General features: G+C 41.4%; 2 protein-coding genes and 2 non-coding genes across 4 annotated transcripts; 2 read left to right on the top strand and 2 right to left on the bottom strand.

The window, feature by feature from the left end:
- The first annotated feature begins 1,194 nt into the window (after window positions 1-1,194).
- LOC114501218 lies at window positions 1,195-1,267 on the top strand. Its single transcript, XR_003684970.1, has one exon. It is a non-coding gene; the product is annotated as a small nucleolar RNA SNORD107 (small nucleolar RNA).
- Window positions 1,268-8,328: 7,061 nt separating this feature from the next.
- On the bottom strand, window positions 8,329-20,484 carry EPCAM (epithelial cell adhesion molecule). The gene is made up of 9 exons (XM_028516024.2): window positions 20,095-20,484; window positions 17,666-17,773; window positions 17,141-17,381; window positions 16,215-16,280; window positions 15,024-15,075; window positions 14,029-14,130; window positions 12,095-12,295; window positions 9,053-9,097; window positions 8,329-8,762 (listed from the first exon to the last, which is right to left on the bottom strand). Exons 1-9 carry the CDS (start codon window positions 20,159-20,161, stop codon window positions 8,721-8,723), a joined length of 924 nt encoding a protein of 307 aa, XP_028371825.1. The 5' UTR covers window positions 20,162-20,484; the 3' UTR covers window positions 8,329-8,720.
- Window positions 13,026-13,851, bottom strand: LOC114499660 (60S ribosomal protein L21-like). Its single transcript, XM_036027933.1, has one exon. It carries the CDS (start codon window positions 13,849-13,851, stop codon window positions 13,474-13,476), a length of 378 nt encoding a protein of 125 aa, XP_035883826.1. The 3' UTR covers window positions 13,026-13,473.
- Window positions 15,463-15,576, top strand: LOC114501139. The gene has a single exon (XR_003684903.1). It is a non-coding gene; the product is annotated as a small nucleolar RNA SNORA72 (small nucleolar RNA).
- Window positions 20,485-22,641: the final 2,157 nt, after the last annotated feature.

The raw sequence follows: 22,641 nt of genomic DNA, 5'->3' as shown, positions 1-22,641 counted from the left end.
TTTTTTTAAAGGACATTACTGTCTTTTTCATTATAGCCATCTCATTGGGTGTAAATGGTATCTTGTTGTGATTTTGATTTGCTTTGCTCTAATGGCTTATGACATTGAGAAATTTTTCATGCACTCTGTATGTTCTTCTGAAAAAATATTTGTGAATCACATATCTGATAAGGGATTTGTATGAGAATATATATTAAGAAATCTTACATCTCAATGAGAGAAAGATAACACAAATTTAAAAATGAGCAAAGGAAGAGGCACAGAAACAGATAGCTTTAAGAGGGCAGTGGGGAGGGTGGGACTAGTTGAAAGAAGGTGAAGGAATTAGACAACATGGATACATCACTATGGACATGAACAACAGTGTGGGGATTGACTGTGGGAAGGGGGCAAAGGAGGAAAAATTGGGACAACTGTAATAGCATAAACAATAACATTTTTAAAAAGATTTATTTATTTTTAGAGAGAGGGTAAGGGAAGGAGAAAGAGCAGAAGAGAAACACCAATGTGTGGTTGTTGCTTGTGTGCCCCCTACTGGGGACCTGGCCTGAAACCCAGGCATACGTCCTGACTGGGAATTGAACTGGTGACCCTTTGGTTTGCAGCCCGCACTCAATCCACTGAGCTACACCAGCCAGGGCTAAAAAAAAAATTTTTTTTTAAATCAATTCTAAGTAACGTGCTAAAATTAAAAATAAAAATCGGCAAAGGATCTGAAGAAAGTCACTAATTTTTAATTTATTTCCATGCTCTCTATTCTGTTCCATTGATCTATGTATCTGATTTTTTGTTTGTTTTTTTCCCCATACCATAATATTTTGATTACTATAACTTTGTAATATAGTTTGAAGCCAGGGAGCATGATGCCTCCAGCTTTGTTCTTCTTTCTCAGTTGCTTTGGCTATTCATAGTCTTTTGTGGTTCTACATAAATTTTAGGATTGTTTGTTCTATTTCTTTGAAAAATGCCATTGGCAGTCCTTGTTGGTTTGGCTCAGTGGATTGGGTGCCAGCCTGCTAACCAAAGGGTCACCAGTTCAATTTCTGGTTAGGGCACATGCCTGGGTTGTGGGCCAGATACCCAGTAGGGCGTGTGCAAGAGGCAACCACACATTGTTGTTTCTCTCCCTCTCTTTCTCCTTCCCTTTCTCTAAAAAGAAATAAATAAAATCTTTTTTTAAAGGAAAGGATTTTTAATTTATGATGAGAAAGGACCTTGTCTGAACATTATGATTTCAAATTGTGAGCTTTAAAATGTCAGTGAAAAAAAAAGAAAGGATTTTTGGTTCAAGGAATGGTAAATTGTGAGGAAGCAGTTAGGAATATATGGGAGAATTAATGGAAGAGAAGGGCTCTTTTATTAAGATCTGTTTATGCAAACTCATCTCAGTGTGGACTCTAATCTCTGGTGCTAAGTGGCTCTTCATTCCTGGGTACAAAAAGAAACTCCGCAAAGGGAAAATTTCTACCCCGCTTTTAGACAGTTAAGGAGAAAGTAGAGAACTGTTCCTGCATCTGCTGATTCTCAGCTGCCTTCAGCTCAAAATACAGTAATGCTTATGCCAAAGCAGCAGGTTTTGATGTGGCACATCCTGATTGCCTTTGTGTTGAAAGAAGTAGAAAGAGCTGAGATGTGTTAAGAAAGGGTTTGTGGAAGAAAGGGGATCTTAAGCTGGGTCTTGACTAAGTAGAGGGTATAGTGGGAAATAAAGTCAATTGTGATCAGATATTAGTTCTGCGAATGGTATACAAAAAAGGCTCAAGAGTGGGAATAGTATTAGGTATTAGGGAAGCTAGAAATTACATTAATCTAGGCAAGTGGTAAAGTCTGGAACCAGGTAGTGATAGTGAAGAGGAAGGAGGAACCAAAGGAGGCCACGCAGAGCAACCATAGCTAGATGACACCATTGGAGCCCAGGGCTGGGATGCCACCCTGGGAACACTCCTATAGCTGCCATTGGTCTCACCCCACTGGTGCTCATGAGTGTTCCCTCAATTGTTCTTCTTTCTTCTTCTTGTTTAGATTTTGTTTTATTTTTTAGAAAGGGGAAAGGAGGGAGAATGAGAGGGACAGAAGCATCAATGTGTGGTTGTCTCTCACATGCTCCCCACTGGGGACCTGGCCTGCATTCTAGGCATGTGCCCTGACTGGGAATAGAACTGGAGACCCTTTAATTCACAGGCCAGCACACAACCACTGAGCCCCAGCTGTTCTTCTTTTTAATCATAAGATTCCAAGTCCTACATGGAGGTTCCTGTCCCCTGGCTACTGAGAGCAGTGGGCAGCAGAGTACTATCTCTCACCAATATCATACACAGAAGTCTCGGCAAGTCGAAGAGAGGATGGGATACTGGACAGCCAGAAGGGGAAAGAGTACTCACTCTAGGGCCAGACTGTGAAAGCCTTGTACACCCACACACACTGGCAGGTGAGAGTAGTAGACTTCATTCTGTATAAAATGCTATCACTGACATTAGGCAAATGATTCTGGGAGCTATGTGGGGTTTATGCTAGAGAGAGAATAGATTGGTAGCAAAGAGACCAGTGAAGATGTGTAAGAGAAGGCAGATTAGAGGAACATTGTTCCTGAGGGAGAATCACAGGGCCCGATGACTAAGGGAAAAGAAAAGGTATGAGACAGAAAAGAATTTGGGACTTGGTACATGATGATGTCATCAACTGATTCTGAAAATACAGGAGACAAATTAGGTTTTTGAAGGAAGATGGTGAGATCATTAAAGGCTAGTTAAGTGAAACACAGTTTCCTGTAGAACTAAGGATGAAGGTCAGAAATGGAGATGGTATTTCCATTATCATCTAGGCTTAGAAGGTGACTAAGGCAAGGGAACAACAGGTAAAATCCTCCAGGAAGGAAAAGCAGAAAAAACAGAAGGATAAATCCAGAGAACATCAGTATTCAGAGTCAGTAGGAGAGGAAAACAACCAGGGAAGATTAATGGCCATGAAGCCAAAGAAGAAATTTGTAAGTGACACACTGGAGTAGGAATGGAGCAGTTAACATGGTGATAAGCTGTGTGGAAGACCAAAAGGTGAAACACTGGGGAGAAAAGGCCATTGGCAACTAGCAGGTCAGTGTCGACCTTGGCAAGAATAGCTTTAGAAGAGACAGAAGAATAGGACAGGGACTAGAGGGCATTGGGCTGAAAAGTGTGCCACTTGTACAGGTTAGCTCCAACTGCTCCTTCTGCCTACTCTGTTAAAAAAAAAAAAAAAAAAAAAAAAGGGAACTTTGGTCAGTAGAGGACGATGGAGAGACACCAAAGAGGAGAGTATTGTTCCCTGGCAGCTCCATTGGCTTCCCCGGTGCCCAGCTCTCTCAGACCCAGGGCTTCTCCATCATCTGAGTCTTAGAGCAGCAGTGGCTTCTCCAGCACAATGCTGCTCCTACAGCAGACAGCAGCCAGCAGCCTCCCTGAGCTCCAGCTGCACACCCCAACTAAGAAAAGCAGCTTTATAGAGTACCTTTGGTGTCTGGTGAGACACCCTCCCTATAAATAGCCCCCAGCCACCTAGAGAATGGGTCAGCAAATCTTCTTAGTAAGGACCAGAGTAAACATTTTAGGTTTTTGCCAGCCATTGATGGGTCACTCACAACTACTCAACTCTGCCAATGTAGTTTGAAAAAGCCACACACTTTGTGTAAACAATAAAACTTTATAGACACTGAAATTTTTATTTCATCCAATTTTCACATATTGCAAAATATTCTTTTTCCCCCAAACCATTGAAAAATGCAAAAAACCACCCAGACTGGTTGTGGCTTAGTGGGATGGACGTTGTACCACAAACTGAAAAGTCAGGGCATATACCTGGGATGCAGGCCAGGGCCCCAGTTTGGGGCATGTGAGAGGCAACCCACTGATGTTTCTCTGGCATGTCAATGTTTCTCTCCCTCTCCCTCCCATCCCCTCTCTAAAAATAAATAAACATCTAAAAATGCAAAACCCAATCTTAGCCCCTGGACCGTATAAAAACAGTTGGTGATGGGCCAGCCTGTAAGCTGTAGTTTGATAACTCCTGTCCTAGAGGAAGGATTTCATCAAGTTCCACAAGGCAGATTTTCAAGTTCTGCCAGTACCAGGTGGCAGCAACCTCTCTGCTCTTCGCAGAACCACCGTGCCTGCCTCTCAAACTTTGGGTGTAGGGCTCAGGGGCAGTAGAGATGTTTCCCTTGGGTGCTCTATCTTAGCCCTAAGGGTAATGACTCCTCCTTATTTCTGCTGTCTAACAACTTTCTGCTGTGTCCTATTGTCTTTAAAGCTCTGTTACTTTCTACTAACTATATTAATTTCTACCACTGTATATTACATTAATATCTGTTTCCATGGATCAGGAGTCCAGGCACAGCATGACTGGTTCCTTTTCTCAAGGTCTCAAGATGTTTAAAGATGTCAGCCAGGGCTGTGATGTCATTTGGAGCGGGGGTCCTCTTCCAAGCTCACTACTTGTTGGCAGAATTCAGTGCCCGTGGCACTGGGACTGAGGCCCAGAGCTCCTAGAGTTTGCCTGGCATTTCCTGGTAAGTGACTGTCTCCACAACAGGGCAGTTTGCTTTAAGGCTAACAGGGAAGCACCTGTGCTGCTACTGCTCGACTTTAGATGGTTTGAAGGGATCATCTGATTAAGTCAGGCCCACCCACAGTGATCTGCCTTTTAATTCAATGAATTCTTTTTTTTAAACACTTAAAAATATATTTTTAGCCCTGGCTGGCGTAGCTCAGTGGACTGAGCGCGGGCTGCGAACCAGGCATCGCAGGTTCGATTTCCCAGCCAGGGCACATGCCTAGGTTGCAGGCCATGGCCCCCAGCAACCACACATTGATGTTTCTCTCTCTCTCCTCTTTCTCCCTTCCCTCTCTAAAAATAAGTAAATCTTTAAAAAAAATATATATATATATATATTTAGATTCTTTCAGTCAGGATGGCGGTGTAGGTAGACATGGCTCACCTCCTTGCACAACCACATCAAAATTACAGCTAAGATATAGAACAACCATCACTCAAAAGCATCAGAAATTGAGTTGAATGGAAGGCTGACAACTACAGAATTAAAGAAACCATATCCACTCAGACTGGTAGGAGGGGCACAGATGTGGAATAGCCTGGTCCCACAAACACATGAGGTGGTTAGAAGTTCAGGAGAGATACATCAGGAGTGAGGAGTCCCACCCCACACCAGACACCTCAGCCCAGGCTTCCAGTACCAGGAAGGTAAGTCCCCACAACTTCTGGCTGCAAAAACCAGCAGAGACTGAGATGGTGGAAGAAACTTTCTGGAGCTCCAAGCAGTTCTTTTAAAGAACCCACACATGGACTCACCTACTCAGTTCACTCCCTCTGAGCTCCAGCACTGGGGGTAGCAGCTTCAAAGGCACCAGTGGCATAGTAGGAGAAACTGAAGTGTCTGGCATCAAGGCGAGCAGAGGCCATTGTCCCTTTTCTAAACCCACCTGCCACAGAGCCACAGAGTTGATAGGCAGATGCCATATCTGAGACTCCAACCACCTGGCTAATACTCTTTGACCTGCTTGGAATCCCAGAGACTCTGCCTCACCCAATTTATGGGTCCAATCCAGCTGCTTTTCCCTATGAATGGCTAGTCTTGGCTCATACTGCACAACTTCCTGATCCTCTCAAACAAGTAATAGTTGGCCTCAGTGAGCCCAGGCCCGGCACTAGCAGCAGCCAGCCTAGGTTTGCAGCTTCATTTCGCCTAGGAATCTCCAAGCCCAACTAACAGCCATCTCAGATTCCTTTATAGCTTACACAGGGTGGCCCCTGACAAAACACTGTGGCCTGCACAACCTGGGAAACCCCAGGGCCAGTGCACCCAGTCAACCAAGTTGGAGCACCACCACCCTGCCCCTACACAGATGATCCTCCACCAAAGGCCAAGGTTGGTGTAAGTGGTCACAGCCAATCCCTGCAGATGACTGGCATGGGTACATCCTTCCCATTGACCTGCCAATAGCAACCAAGGCTCAACTACAAGAGAAGGGTGTGCTCAGCCCCCACAAAGGGTGCACCTCGAGCACCCAGCTTTGGTGATAGGGGAGACTGTGCCACTGGACCATACAGGACACCTACTACATTAGGCCACACTACAAGACACAGAATAAAAGCAGCTCTACCTAATACATAGAAACAAACACAGGCAGGCTGCCAAAACAAGGAATCAAAGAAACATGGCCCAAATGAAAGAACAGATCAAAACTCCAGAAAAAGGGCTAAAGTAAATAGAGATAAGCAATCTGTCAGATGCAGAGTTCAGAACACTGATTATAAGGATGCTCAGGGAACTTGGGGAGGACCTTAACAGCATAAAAAGACCCAGTCAGAAATAAAGGATACACTAATTGAAATAAAGAACAATTTACAGGGAAAAAACTCTAGAGTGGATGAAGCCGAAATTCAAATCAATGATTTGAAACACAAGGAAGCAAAAAAACAACCAATCAGAACAAGAAAAAATCCTCCCCCCCCAAAATGAGGGTAGCATAAGCAGTGTCTGGGACAACTTCAAGAGGTTCCAACATTCACATCATAGGGGTGCCAGAATGAGAAGAGAAAGAACAAGAAATTGGAAATCTATCTTAAAAAGTAGTGAAAGAAAACTTCCCTAATTTGGTGAAGGAATAGACATGCAAGTCCAGGAAACACAGGGAGTTCAAATTATGATGGATACAAAGAGGGCCCACTCCAAGACACATCATAATTAAACTGCCAAAGATTAAAGATAAAGAGAGAATCTTAAAAGCAGCAAGAGAAAAGCACTTATTTACCTAAAGGGTATTTCCCATAAGACTGTCAGTTGATTTCTCGAAAGAAACTTTGCAGGCTAGAAGGGCTTGGAAAGAAATATTCAAAGTATAAAAAGTGGAGACCAAGATTGCTGTACCCAGCAAAATATCATTAAGAACAAAGGGCAGATAAAGAGTTTCCCAGACAAGAAAACACTAAAGGAATTCATCATCATCAAACCATAATTACATGAAATATTAAAGAGATTGATTTAAGAAAAAGATAAAAACAATGAACAATAAAATGGCAACAAATACACATCTACCAAGAATTGAATCTAAAAAATAAACTAATCAAACAACAGAGACAAAATCATGGATATGGAGAGCATTTTGATGGTTGCCAGATGGGAGGGGGGTGTAGGAGAATGGGTGGAGAGAGGATTAAGAAGTACAAATAGGGCCCTGGCTGGTGTGGCTCAGTGGATTGTCAACCTGCAAACTACAGGGTCACTGGTTCAATTCCCAGTCAGGGCACATGCTTGGGTTGCAGGCCAGGTCCCCAGTATAGGACACGTGAGAGGCAACCACACATTGATGTTTTCTTCCTCTCCTTCTCCCTCCCTTCCCCTCTAAAAATAAAATCTTTAAAAAGTACAAATATCAGAAGAAAAAAAAAGTACAAATAGTTTAATAATAGACATGAAGATGTAAAGTACAATATAGGAAATGGAGTAGCCAAAGATCTTATAAGCATGACCCAGAGACATGAAAATGGTGGGGGGATTGCCTGAGGGAGAGGAGGGTGCTGGGTGGAGGGGGGCAAAGGGGGAGAAAGTTGGGACTGTAATACCATAATCAATAAAATATAATTAAACTTTAAAAAATTTATTGATTTTAGGGACGACAGAGACAGAGAAACATCAATTTTTGTTTCACTTATTTATGCATTCCTTGGTTGGTTTTTTCACACGCACCCTGACCTGGGATCAAGCCCACAACCCTGGATATCAGCACAGCACTCTAACCAACTGAGCTACGTGGCCAGGGATAGGGTTCTTAATTCATGTTGTTCTTTTCATATTTTTAAAATTCTCTTACCAAAAGGAAAATATTAACTTTATATAAAATACAGGGTGGGACAAAAGTAGGTTTAGTTTTTTCACATGGAAATAATGCAAATGTAAAAATGAAATGTTCTGTGTCCTCACAACTGTAAACCTACTTTTGCCCCACCCGGTATATTTGTATGCTTATTCATTATATAAGATGTTGAAAAACTGGTGCTTCTAAACTTGAACCAACCATAGAATTCATGTTTGCAAAATTCTCTATTAATTCTGCCTCAAGCTATGTTTGCCAACATGCCAATTTGTCTAAAACAGAATCTTCAGATTCATTCTGAATAAAACTGATTTTCTGTGAAGTTACATCACAGGTTATTTAACTTATGCTAATATGCCTGATTAGAAGTACTAGTCCAATTTGTAGTTAGCATTCAGAGTATTTCTTAACCTATTATGTGTATATTATGAAATTTGATTCAATACAATTCAAAGTTAGGAAATTCAGTTTTAAAATGTTTTATTTCATAGTTCATAAAAAAAGGTTTTTATGTACAACACTCAAATGTAAGTAGGAAGGCAGCTTTCAGTCACAAATGGAAGCATATTTAATGCACACTCTTCAATGTTATGTATAAATAATTTAAACTATGCAACCCAAGTTCTGGGACCATCAGATTCTGAGATATCGGATCTGCATATATGACACTCGTCAAACTTTAATATCCAGTAAAGTCAATTTCAAGCTGCTATATTTTGAGGTACAGGTGTCACTATTACAAATATGTTAACTAACAAGTAGTCTTCAAAGACGTCTCTTGTCCATGCGCATATATTTGTGATCGAATCCGTGGATTACTTTCCCTTCTTCCTTGCAACCACTCAAATGACGCAGTTACCCGCTGAGCTCCCTGTGCATCTCACCCATCTCCTTTATCTGAAATAGAGGGGGAAAGAGGAAAACATGTGAACACAATCTTCCAACCTTTTGTTCTGAAAAGTTAAAAAGAAAGTAAAGAGGAAAGTGAGGTAATTCTCTTCCACATTTATGAGACTTACTTAAATTTAAAAAAAGAAGCTCTCTTAGGGGAAGCACACATCAGGTGCACGACTGAGCTGCTGTCTAGGAGCTGAGGCAGCCCGAGTGAGAGGGGGAAGGAGCAGGTAGGCTCGAGCTTTACGAATGAATACAATTTTTATTAAATGTATTTTAAGTAACCCATTTACCTCAGCCTTCTGATACTTTGCCATTCTTTTCTTTCTGGAAATAACCTGAATGAGAAAAAAAGAAAGGAAGATTACTTTCTTAGAACTGCTACTAAGCAAAGAGTTAGTCTAATGAGTGATTTTTAGCTGGTGGGCTATGAGAATTTTTAAGACATGCAAGACCTGACTATTTAGCCAGGGGCCCTGACCTCTTTTCCCTTAGACTGTTGAGTAAAAAAATGACAATGGCCTACACAACAATATCCATCCAGTGTGAATAAATAAAAACTATACCTATTTTTTGTCAGATTGGCAAAAAAATATTTTTGGTGTGCTGCAGTTTTAGTAATTATTTTATCTGTGCCATCAGATGAAAAATGGTATGAAAATCACTGGTTTAGTAAACTGACACATATGAGCCCTGGCCAGGTAGCTCAGTGGTTGAAGCATCATCCTGATATGCCAAGGTTGTAGGTTCGCTCTCTGGTCAGAGCACAGACCACAACCAATGAATGCATCAATAACAATGGAACAACAAATCAATATCTGTCTCTCTCCTCTCAAATCATAAGTAAAAAAGTAATTTTAAAAAAGCTGACATACTACTTTTTAATGCACATAACTCTGATATGAACCAATTTAATTTTAAAATCCAACCAAAGGCATTATATCTTCTTTTTAAAACTTTTATTTTATTTTTGAGGGTACGGGAGAAAGAGAGGGAGAGAAACATCAATGTATGGTTGCCTCTTGCATGCCCCAATACTGGGACCTGGCCACAACCCAGGCATGGTGCCCCTGACTGGGAATCAAACCTGCAACCCCTTGGTTTGCAGGCCAGCCCTCAATCCACTAAGCCCACACAGCCAGGGCTAGACATTACCCTTAAATTAAACTCACAACTAAAAAAATGTCTACCGCAGTCCTGCTGGTATGGCTCATTTGCTTGCTGGTTGGATTCCCAGTCAAGGCAGATGCCTGCGTTGTGGGCCAAGTCCCTGGCTGCGGGCATGCTAGGGGCAACCAATCGATGTTTCTTTCACACCCAATGTTTCTCTCCCTATCTTTCTCCCTCCTTTCCCCTCTAAAAGTAAATAAAATCTTTAAAAAAAAGGTTCTACCACAACCAGTGAAACAAAACAAACAAAAAACATCAAGAAAACATGAAATGAATCATCCTAAGTGAAAGGTAGAGCCTAGTGTTACATTCTTCCACATATTGTTCCATCCAAATACAAACAAACATGGGACCATGCAATATTTTTGCGCAGCCTGTCATCACAGGAACCCTACCAGATCAAAAGCTATAGACTGACTCATTCAGTAGCCACTTTATTCCACAGCATGGATATACCATGCTCAGATTGTCTGCAGATTCACTCGTTATGAGCAACACTGCAGTAACTTGACCAAGCTTCCTTATGCTTTCATGCTTTTATTTATACAGGACAGAGCCCCAAAAATTTCTATGACTCATCTTTCATCTTATTCTGCCATCTAGGATTCATCTTCTGTGAGCTGTCTATCCATACCTGTTGCCATTCTTCTTTAGTTTCCTCATTAATTTTGTAAGAATCCGTATACATTCTGCATAATACCTACTTTTAAAATTGATTGATTGATGATTTTTTTTAGAGAGGAAGGAGGGAGAGAGAAGAGGAAACGTGGGTTTGTATTCCACTTATTCATGCATCCATTGGTTGATTCTTTTTTGTAAACTTTGTTATTCAAATACAGCTGCCTCCATTTTCCCGCCACACTTCCCACCACCCCACCCTCAGCTCTACCCCTCCTTGGTTTTGTCTATGGATCCTTATACATGTCTCCTTGACAGTCCTCTCCCTCCTTTCCCCCATTATCATTGGTTGATTCTTGTATGTGCCTAGACAGGGATCAAACTCACAACCTTGGCATACTGGGACAACACTCTAACCAACTGAGCTACCCAACAGGAGTTAATACTCTTTTCTGTTTTTAATGAAGTCAAGTATACATCTTTTCTTTCACAGATTCCAGATTTTCCAGCTTTACTTGGTTTCCTTTACCACAAGGTTATATAAACATTTCCTAAATTAATTTTGAGATGTTTTTATTTTTAACATTTCCGAAAATAATCCACCTGGAATTTGTATATTTCGGCACGGGGATACTGCTGACTCCTCTCACGTGTACTTTGCCATTCGCACATTTGGACGATATGGTCAGCCCCGTGGGGTGAAAACTGGAATTCAGCTTGTGTTTTCTTCCAGGTGGATAGCCAAGTGTGATAATGCCACCGAACGGACAATGTAGATTCCCATATACCCTCACATCTACTTCTGCATTCTTTATGTTGGTAAGATTTCCTGATGCTGAAGTATCCTTACATTTCCATAAACCCTGCTTGTTCATGTGATACATTCTTCTTCTGAAGCACTGCTAAACTCAATTTGCTCATCTTTTATTTAGGACTGTTGGCACCCTGGCCAGGTAGCTCAGGGGGCTAGAGCGCCATCTTGATATGCCAAGGTTGCAGGTGTGATCCCCTGTCAGAGGACATATAAGAAATAACCAAGGAATGCAAAAATAAGTAGGACAACAAATTGATGTTTCTCTCACTCTCTCTCAAATCAATAAATCTAAAAAAAAAGAATTGTTGCTTTGTATAATCATTTTTAATTCCTTACTATGTTAACCTTAATGTGTGTTCTGTTATTTCATTTCACGGAATGGCCTGGGAACTCAGGTATTTCCGCACTAATCCTGACAGGAGTGTCTGAACTGTGTGCAGTGAGGAGAACTGAAAGCTATTTGCTGCTCGACGGCAACAAAACTGACCTGTGAGGTGCCAGCTACAAGCTTTTCTCAGATTAGTATCCTTCCTTGCTTCATAAGGTGACTTTTTAAATAAAAAGGGACCAAAGATGCAACAGATTCACTCACTATAGAGAATTATTAAGAAAAAAAAAATGAAGATTTCTGTTTCATTTATATCTTCTGGAACATGGATGTCACCTTTTGATATTGCCACCTCTCCTTGAAAGAATACATCCTTACATGAAATGTTACTTGTTCTATACTCACCAGAACAACGATTCCAGCAATAAGTGCTATTGTCACAACCACAATGACAGCAATAATACCAGCTTTTAGGCCCTGCATTGAAAATTCTGGTGGTTTTTCATCAACATAGTAAATTATAGTTCGACCAGGATCCAGATCCAATAGTTCCCCATCTACTCTCAGGTCCATTTTCTTGGAATGGAACAAGGATTCATCTTTAACCTATATTGAGAAGGAGAAAATCAACTTAAAACACAGTGGTACCCCAGTACTCATCGTTAATTCATTCCAACAAGTGACGAGCAAGCGACGAATGATGGAGCATTTTTCTCTTGCGGGGTGGCACCGTGACTCATATGAGAGATCTAGCAGGTGTGACGAGTGGCGAGCAAGTGCCGAGTGCTGAAACACTTTTTCTCATCAATCAACAAGTATCAGGTTTGACGAGTTCTGAGGTTGAAGAGTACCAAGGTATGACTATATTTATGAAAACCTGGCCTCATGAAATTACATGCCCAATTATAAACCAAAAGAACCATTGCCAAGAACCTTTCTGGTTTCGGTGTTAACAATCTTATATTGAAACTTAGAAAAAAAAATTCATCATGGGAAATTTTTAAACATATACAAAAGCAGAAACAATACTATAATGAAGTCCCATGTACCTATCACCAGATTCAACAATATAAACACATAGCCAATCTTAGTTCACCTGTTCTTCCTTCATCCTCCCCACCCTTCACCAGACCAGACTTTAAAAAAAAGAAAAAAGATTTTATTAATTTTTAGAGAGGGGAAAGGTGGGAGAAAGAGAGGGAGAAAAAACATCAATGTGTGGTCACCTCTCAAGCACTCCCTACTGGGGACCTGGCCCACAACCCAGGCAAGTGCCCTGACTGGGAATCAAACCAGTGACTGTTTGGTTCGCAGGCCTGCACTCAATCCACTGAGCCACACCTGCCAGGACATAGGCCAGATTATTTTGAAACAAATCCTAATTTCATCAGAAAATAACTAGCTATAATATATTAAAACTTAAACAATTTTATCACACAGCATTTCTCACATAACTCTTATACATGAAAATAATAGGGAAAGGTTATACACACAAACTAAGCAACAACTGAGGAGGTAATAGATAAGAATTATGTGAAGACATTCTAGGCAGAACAATTTGATGAAAAGGCATAAATATACAGAAAGGTGCATGAGAGTGACAGGGAAGATAGCATTAACTGCAGCACAAGAACCGCTTGGAGAACAGTTAGAGACGTGGTTGATTTGTAAGTGGAAAACAGATTATGAAAGACCCTGAATCCACAGAGGTCTGACAAAGAACATTACTTTTTAAAATCAGTACAGAAATTCTTTTATTTTTCTCCCACTTATGCCCTGAACTCCTAGGGAACGGGTTCCAACCGCTCAGGCTCCTTCCCAGTGGTTCTCACGCGGTGCGCTTCTCTGGGCGGAGCAGGCTGACGCTTCAGCTGAACCCAGGCACCTTTCTCTTTGGCTTCCTTCTTTTTCTGATCATTCCCCTTCACACGTTTCAGGAAGCTATCTTGACTCTTAGAGTCAAGCTTAACGTGCTCAATCTGTACAGTAATTCTCTTAGCAAGAAACTTGCCCTTAACCTGTTTGTTTACAGCAATGCCCACTGCATCCCGGGTGACCCCGTAGACTCGCCCAGTTTTGCCAGGGAGCACCTGTGGGCATCCTTTCTGAGCAGGGCCCATCCCCTGGACGCCTGCAATACCACCTTTCTTGTAGATTCGCATGCAAGTAGCCAAAGAACAACTTCATGTTTTCTAAAAGGCCTAGAGAACATATAACGTGTACCTCTCCTATTTCCTTTTGTTAGTCATTTTTGTGAATTACTGGAAGATAGCAGTTTTGGCTGAAAAAGAACACTATATTTCTAAACATCAGGATAAAATGAGGAAGGGTTTACTCACATCCTTTTCAAAGTAATAAGCCACATCAGCTATGTCCACATCATTCTGAGTTTTCTGAGAAGAATTTTGCACCAGATCAATAGTGATAACATCATTTTCATACTGGGGGGAAATCAAAAAATACAAATTAATATTAACATAACCAAACTCATAAAAATAGTGTTCAATAATCTGAACATTCATTATTTGATTTTCTATAATCTACATGTGTCAATGCTCCTTTCCACTAGTAGATAACTAAGTTTATCACTAATAATTTTAAAATCTTTGGACAAAACTCTTTGGGATGGTCTTAAAGCTATACAAGGGAATTAAGACAGCAATTCAAACAACGATAATTACAATGCATGTTTTCTTTTCAAAAGAGAATTTTCTTCTCCTGAAGAGGTTTTAGAATCAGATATTAAGCACTGTATTTGGTTAGAATCACTTTAAAACTAAAAAGCTAAAGAAATGCAATCCAACAAAGCAGTATGCATTTACACATTCTCCTTTCAGAACCAAAAAAGTATTCCTTCCAAAAGTCTTTTTAAAAATACCAACTTTAATCTAGAGGAATTTGAGAATAAATTCATACAGCTCTGAAAGAGTTCCATTGCAGTATTCAAGCATTTTGCAACCGGAGTTGAAAGCGGTAAGGAAGGACTAACTGCTAAAAGGACCAGCTCCTGAAACCGGAGGAGAGGGGAGCTATGGCACACGGAAGTGAGTGTGCGGCAACAGCAACCACAGACAGCAGTTTCCCAGGGTAGGAAGACTGGCATGTGTTTGGAATACTAAGACACACTACATTTTTGTTAAGGGTAAACAGATTTTCAAGGGCTCTGGAAGAAAAACAAAACAAGGAACTTGCTTTATGATGTGCCATGGGCTGAAACTACTACTCAAATGCAATTTAATCACCACTAAAAATCATACCCAAGCCATATTACTTTCTGCCAGACTTCATTTGCTTAACAAACAAACAACAAACAAAAATCTTACCAGAATATTACAATATATTTTGGATCCAGTTGATAGCGAGTTGTGATTACATCCTTGAATGCACTATAAATAATTAAAAATTGTGTTTTTTTAAAGAATGGTTGTATTCAACAACATTAAGAAGCACTACATTACTAACAGATAGCTCAAAGTTTGGAATTGTCATTAATCAAACTTGTTGAAAATTTTATATCATTTTGCAAATATAATATTAGATTCAAGCAATGACATCCACTGATGCTAAACTGTTTGAGTTCCACTTTGATTAGAAGCAGGGTATCAAGGATCTGCCCACAGATTATACTTATTAATTAGAAAGAGGAAAATGGTAACTCAACAGTGGAGAAAACTGGCGACAACCACCTTAACCACAGGTAGCATCATCAGTACAGGGACAAGGATCACGTCCTTCCTGATGTGAAATGCTTTGGAGTACGTATTATCACTTAGGTGTGTTTTTTGCTGTCAAAAATGTATGCTCCACAGTCACTATATTAAGACCATGCTTATGTCCAGAGACCTCGTTCCTTCCCCAGGACTGGTTTTATAATGCTGGTACTAAACCAAGGGTGGGGGGAGCATAGCTGTACTTTATTATAAGAAAACAACAAACCAAATGTTGAGAGATATTCTATAAAAACAATTTGCCCACACTATTAAAAAATACCAAGGTCATGAAAGACAAAAAAGGCAAAACAGTGTCCCATATTAGAGAGAATAAACAGTCCTGACAACTAATGCAACGTGTGATCAGCAGGTAAAAAATGTTATGAAGGACAACACTGGGAAAACTAGCACAATATGGATAAGTTTTATGAATTTGGTAACTGTACCATGGTTATGTAAGAGATGCATTTTGTTTCTAAGAAAAGATATACTAAAGTATTCAGCGGTAAAGGGGCACAGTGTCTATAATTTGCTCTCACCTGGGTCTAGGAAAACTATACATGCTAGATAGAAGATATATGAAGCACACACACGTAAAGAAAAATATGGCAAACATTCACTGGTGAATCTAAGCGAAGGGCACTACAGAAATCTGTACTATTCTTACAACTCAAATTTCAAAATATAGGTTAAAAGTATTACGTATAGTATCTTTTTAGGAATTACGAAAGAACAGTGAGACTTGTTTCAGTTTTTCTAATGTAGGATGTAAGGTCTGACAGCCGTGCAAATATAATGCATTTCATAGCACTTACGTCTGCAAACTCTGAACATTGTAAGGTTTTTCTCTTGTTTTGTGTTTTAGTTCAATGATGATCCAACTGTAAATTAAAAAGACAGTGTTAACTATAATGCTCAGACATTTACATTGTTTTCTTAATAAGCTAGTAGAGGTAACAGAAAAAGGATTTATACAACTGGTATGCCTTTAATTTCTTCCTTGGCCCTCACATATCTTTCATGAAGAATACACACAGAGGCTCTCTTTGTGGAGCATGCCCAAGCCTTTTCCCACGACCATACCTTTCCCCACACCCCTTCCCCAGGCCTCTCTCTTTCTTCTAAGCTCCAAGAGCCCCTCCTTTGCCTCTGGAACTTGTTTTCTGGGCCCACCACTTCTACCTGGGTGGCTTTCTAAGTAAACTTTTCCTTGTATTTGGAAAAAAAAAAGAACTCATCCAGGAAGGGACACCTTTCTAACACTGACCCTCTGGCTACAAATGCAAGGTCACGTTGGGCAATCTTCAGGTGAAGACGCGGAAAGGTGCAGAGAGCAACAGTAAAGTCACCTGGAGGCCCCATAAGACAGAAGTGCAGAGAATGCCTGTCTTGGTTTTGATACCCTTTCAGTTTCTAGTTCTTGCCAATAAATTCTTTTTTGCTTATGCTAGTTTGCTATGCTACCATATAGCATGCTACCATAAGGAAAAAATATACAAAAAATAAAAGTATATTGCTAGTAAATCCATAAAGTATCTCTGGAAGGTTACAGAATAACTGGTGACATCAGTTCTGTGGAGGTAAACTGGGTAACTGAGGCGGGATGGAGACTTTTCACTGTACACTCTTCTAGCTTTTGACTCTAAATCATCGAGTTGTATGACATATTCAAAAAATAAGTTTAATTGATTAAACAAATCTGACAAGCATGAAAACAAGTAATGCAGGCAGCCCAACTCACTAGGTCCTCACTCGCTCGGGGCAGGTCTTTTCCGTGTCTTTGTCTGTTCTGCGGACCCCGGCAGTGTTCACACACCAGCACGTGGTGGTGCCATTGCACTGCTTGGCCTTAAAGTGCCCGTTCTCGTCACAGTCAGGATCGTAGAGCCCGTCGTTATTCTGAATAGCGCCTTCAGGTTTCGTTCTTCTCCCAGACTTTGAATGAGACATTTCTGCCTTCATCACCAAACATTTGGTAGCCACTACAAAAAAAGCTTATCATCTTACTGAAAAAAATAACTTCAATTTTAAGCTTAAGGAAAACAAATTTTAATTTAACTCCAAACTCCCAGGGCCAAAGATTACTGTAGACTTACAGGTGCCACACTTACTTTCCAAAGATAAGAAACTATCACAGGTATGAGATAATTGACAAAATAACACGATTCCTATTTGAGCCAATAAAAGGCTTCCCAACACAAAATGCACTCATTAAAGAAATCTAAGTCAAAATAAAGTTTAAAGGCAATGAAGATATTCTACTCACGTGTTGTGCAAATGACAGAATTTTGTGTACCAATTGAAGTACACTGGCATTGACCACGAGAGTTCAGAGAGCAGTTTGTGGTCAGTTTGTAGTTTTCACAGATACAGCCTAAAGGGAGAAAAAAATCCACTTTAAAATGTGAATCAACTCTCAACTCTGGTGTCCCAGCTAAATTATATTCTGACAATAGCGCCTAACTTACAGGGACGCAAAGCCTCAAAAGGTGATTCTGAATGTTTTATTTTTCAGCTGTAGTTAGACTGGCTGACATAATTTGTATGTATTATATAGACATTCAGTCTAATTTGCATGCATTCCCATTTTGTTTTTGTTTTTGTTTTTTAACCAAGAATACAGCCCTCCGACATCACGTTCAGCTTGGCCTTTAAGATGCTCCCAGTGTCGACTCCTTCCCTCTTTCCCATCCTGCTAAGATAAACCTTTGCCTGTCAGTCACCGACTCTTCTTCAAAAATCAACAATTCCATACCTTCCTTCCTCTTTGCTTTGGGGCTTAATGGGAACATATTCAGCCCTTGGACTACAATTACACCTTAGAAAAATTACATGTTCAATTGAATGTGGTAGCACCTCAGTATGTGGGTTTCCTAACTAAATTAAACCCTGGTACCCAGCTTTGCTACGCATCCTGAGTACTGATGTCAGTTTAATAGTTACATCCTTCACTATGTCAAAAGTAAATTTTAACTTCAAATTGGCAAGCCCACCTAATTTCTTGTCTAAGAGAACACAGTCATTGAAAACAAAAATAGTATGATAAACTGAAGAATTTTATTTTATTTTTTTAAAGATTTTATTTATTTATTTTAGAGAGGGAAAGAGAAGGAGAGAAACATCAGTGTGCAGTTGCCTCTCGCACATCCCCTACTGGGGACTGTGGTCACAACCCAGGCGTGTGCCCTAGACTGGGAATCGAATTCGCAGGCTGGCACTCAACCCACTGAGACACACCAGCTAGGGCAAACAAAGAATTTTAATATTGATCCTTCATGTCTCTAGTTGGCTTTTTCCTGTTTAAGTTAATCAATACTAACTACCTGCCTGATCTGACCAGCACTAAACTCAGTATTAGGGTCACAAATAAAGTACAATGGCCCTCCTCAAGGAGCTAAAATCTGATGCAGCACTGTACCTGCTCAAAACACCTTTTCCATGCCCAAGCAATGTCAAAGTTAAAGCAGACCAACAGTTACAGACTTTCTGAACATAGGTCTATAGCAGCTATCATCACTTTACAGCAACTGAAGGTTTAAGTATTTAACTCCCGAAGTATTCTAGAAAACCATGAGTTGATTAAACTGCATAATTTTTAAAGTGTAATTAACTAGGCTGTGCCCTGCTGGGGAAGGTATAAAAACCTTTCCAGAAACCTTTGGTCAATTGCCAGGTCACTTCTGCCCACCATCTTACAAAGGATGGCAGCCAAGATGTCTATCCCAGAGTAAGAAACACTGGAATCAGCCCTGGCTGGTGTGGCTCAGCCCATTAAGCGCACCACGCATTGCAGTTTCTCTCCCTCTTTTTCTCCCTCCCTTGCCCTCTTAAAAAAAAAAAAAAAAGAAAAACACTGAAATCAAACTACATGTCCGACATTTGGACGGTGGTGTGACCTTCCACGATACAGATTATGTCATAATTTAAATCGTGTTTTGCAAGACCAAAAAAAATGGAAAATTCGGGATGTAATGTGGGGACAAAAAAATCAAGATTAAAAACTGTGTGTTTAGATTTAGGACAACGTTTAGAGCAATGTTTAAAAAAATACACCCTATTATTAATTATAAGATTCTCTTGAAGTGGCAGGATTACGGGTTTTTTATCCTTTAGGGTTATGGATAGTTCTGGTTTCCCTATAATAAACCTGGCATTACTTTTACCCTCCTTAGAAAAAGGAAACCACCTACACGCCTGGGTAGTCAAGGTCCAGGAGGACCTTCTCCCGCGCGCGGGTGAGGAGCAGCCCCGACGGCCTCCCGGCAACCACCTGTTTCCTCCCGAGGGAGACACCCGGGGCCTGCCGCAGGTGCGCCGGGAGGGGCGGACGGGCAGGTGTCTTCTCAGCCTCCCCTCCCGGCCCGATCTGGTTTCCGCCACTCCAGAACCTGAGTGCTCCCGCACCCTCGTCGCATACACAGTGCGAAGAGCCCCCGACGCAGCCGCTCCGCTCCCTGCCTTTCCCTCCGTCCCCGCCCCGGGCCACTTCGCTACAGAGGAGTGCAAAGCGGCCGAGGGAGGCTGCTCCCTCCGGCCCGCGCAAGTGGGCGCCTTCCCACTGCCTGCCCCGAGTGGTCGGCTCTCCAGACGGGAAAGCGCTGCAGCCCTCCCCTTCCCCACGATCTCCGTCTCAGGTGCCGGGGGCCAGCACACCCCCGCCGCAGGCCCAGGCCATCCCATAACTCCGCTCCTTACCGTGCTGAGCCGCGGCCACCGCCGCAGCGAGCAGGAGCCCGAACGCGAGGACCTGGGGGAGCGCCATGCTGCGCGCGAGCCGAGCAGGAGGGCGCGAGGCGGCCGGGGCTCTCCGGAGGGCGCCGGAAGGAGTGAACGGACTGGAGCCCACCGGCGGGCTGGGGCGTGGGGCGCGCAAGCGTGCAGAAGACCGCTGCAAGATGCTCCCCGGGACCCGTAGTAAGACGCGAGCTCCCCGAAGGACAGCGAACTATGGGCGCAGGGCGGAGCGGAGCGGACCTGCTGGACCTGGAGGTCCCGCCTCCCGGCGCCAGTCGGGGTCCTCTGTCCGACCGTTCTCCGCGGTGAGTCACCGTCCGAGGGTGGAGGCGAGAAAGGGAGCAGGTTCCCCTCCCCCACCCACTGCGCGGTCGTTGGGGCACCACCCTTCGCAAGGTGTGCACCCCGCCCCACGAAACCGCCGGATGCTTCCTCCCGCGGAGCCCGGTGGGAGTAGAAAAGGGAAAAGGCTGCGGCTGTGACAGCCAGTAGGGGATCCTTGCTGGCCACAGTGAAGGTTTGAAAATACAGGGACTTCTTTTATCCGAGAGAGCACGACTCTGAAACCTTGAAGAAATGGAACCTGGAGGAGAGAATGAGGCGGCTAGGAAGAAGAATGTGGAAGCTAAAATGGAATACAAAGAGAAGCGGGGAACCGTCGAACCATAATATGAAAAAGACCTTTGAGCTTTACCTAGCAGTTTAATTGTACTGCTTTGAAACTAGTAATAAATAAATTCCCTCTCTCTCTCTCTATATATATATATCTCCTTGGCTCCTGGGAGATGACAAATTTCTATGTTCTCATTTTTCCTTCTTTTCAGCCCTTGGAGATGTAAGAAAAGTTGTTCCCAAGAGCCAAGTGCTAGAAACAGATTACTCCTGTTTTGATTAATGTTAGAGAACAATATACATGAGTTTTTAAAAAAAATACAGGGAAGTAGAAACGACAGTTAATAATTTATTTTAGTGCAAATGAATTCAAGTTACAACATGCTATTATTAATCTTAAAATAATTGTAATGAGTTGAAGCCTTCGATAACAACATATTATATGTCTTTAACTTTTGGTTAGATGTAATATTATCTTTTTATTTGAATCTTTAAAAAATATTTATTTATTTTTAGAGAGAGGCAAGGAGGAAGAAAGAAAGGGAGAGATCAGCTGCCTCTTGCACTCCCCCAACTAGGGACCTGGCCCACAACCCAGGCATGTGCCCTGACTGGGAATCAAACTGTTAACCCTTTGGTCCACAGGCCAGGCTCAATCCACTGAGCCACACCAGCCAGGGCTATTTTTGAAATCTTTATAAGAATTTATTTGAGCCCAAACCGACAACATTTCCCAGGAAGCAAGATGTGAAATGCTTCCTGATCTGTTTTTAAGAGGCTTTTTTTTTTTTTTGCTTAAACCATTGGAGTAAGAATTCAAAAGAGGAAAGGTGAAAAAGCAATTTTAACATTAAATTAATATATAGTCAGTAAAAAATTATGCTTTTATTGAGCATAATTTCATTTAATTGTGTTGTGCTCTCCTGTTAAAAGTTGATTAATGTAAATAGTCACGTTGCTACAGTAAGTAGCTGTATAATTTCAATTTCAATAGGACATTAAATAAGCTATCCAGTTGATTACTGAAGTCTTAAGGAAATCCTATCACTGTTTTAAATCTGTAAATCTCAGTTGCTAGACCTAGTTTTGGAGCTTTGTGATCTGTTCCTCGACTTGAAGTGAAAAGGAGAGTAATGTCAAATCAGGAACAAGTTAACCAGCTTTTTGTTGTCTTCTGCATTTTGGATGCTTTCAGGAAGTTACACACAGCCAGCTTCCAAACTATACATCCTTTTTTAAAAAAAATCTTTATTGTATTTTTTCCATTATCATTTAGTCCCCTTATACTAACTTCCCCCCAACAATCACCACACTGTTGTCCATGTCCATGAGTCCCTTTTCCCTTTTGCTCAACCCCTCCACCCCTACTAGCTGTCTTCCTGCTCTCCATCTATGAGTCTATCACCATTTTCCTTGTTAGTTCAGTTTGTTCATTAGATTCCTCATATGAGTGAAATCATACAGTATTTGTCTTTCTCTGACTGGCCTATTTCACTTAGCATAATGTCCTCCAGGTCCATCCATACTGTAGCAAAGTTTTCTTCTTTTTTATGGCTGAGTTGTATTCCATTGTGTAAATGTCCCATAGTAGTTTTATCTACTCATCTGCTGATGGACACTTAAGCTCCTTCCATTGCTTGGCGATTGTAAATAATGCTGCAGTGAATACAGGGGTGCTTACGTTCTTTCGGATATATGGGTTCCTTCAGATATATTCCCAGAAGTGGGATCGATTGCTTGGTCAAAAGGCAGATCTGCTTTCCACAGTGTTTGCAACAATCTGTACTTCCAACAACAGTGCAAAAGCTTCCCTTTTCTCTGAATCCTTGTCAGCACTTGTTTGTTGATTTATTGATGATAGCCATGCTGACAGGTGTAAGGTGGTATCTCTTTGTG

The sequence above is a fragment of the Phyllostomus discolor genome, chromosome 6, assembly GCF_004126475.2.
Source record: "Phyllostomus discolor isolate MPI-MPIP mPhyDis1 chromosome 6, mPhyDis1.pri.v3, whole genome shotgun sequence".
In the NCBI taxonomy this organism is placed as follows: Eukaryota; Metazoa; Chordata; class Mammalia; order Chiroptera; family Phyllostomidae; genus Phyllostomus; species Phyllostomus discolor.
Note: the sequence above shows the minus strand (reverse complement) of the source record. Positions and strands in the feature narration are given on the sequence as shown.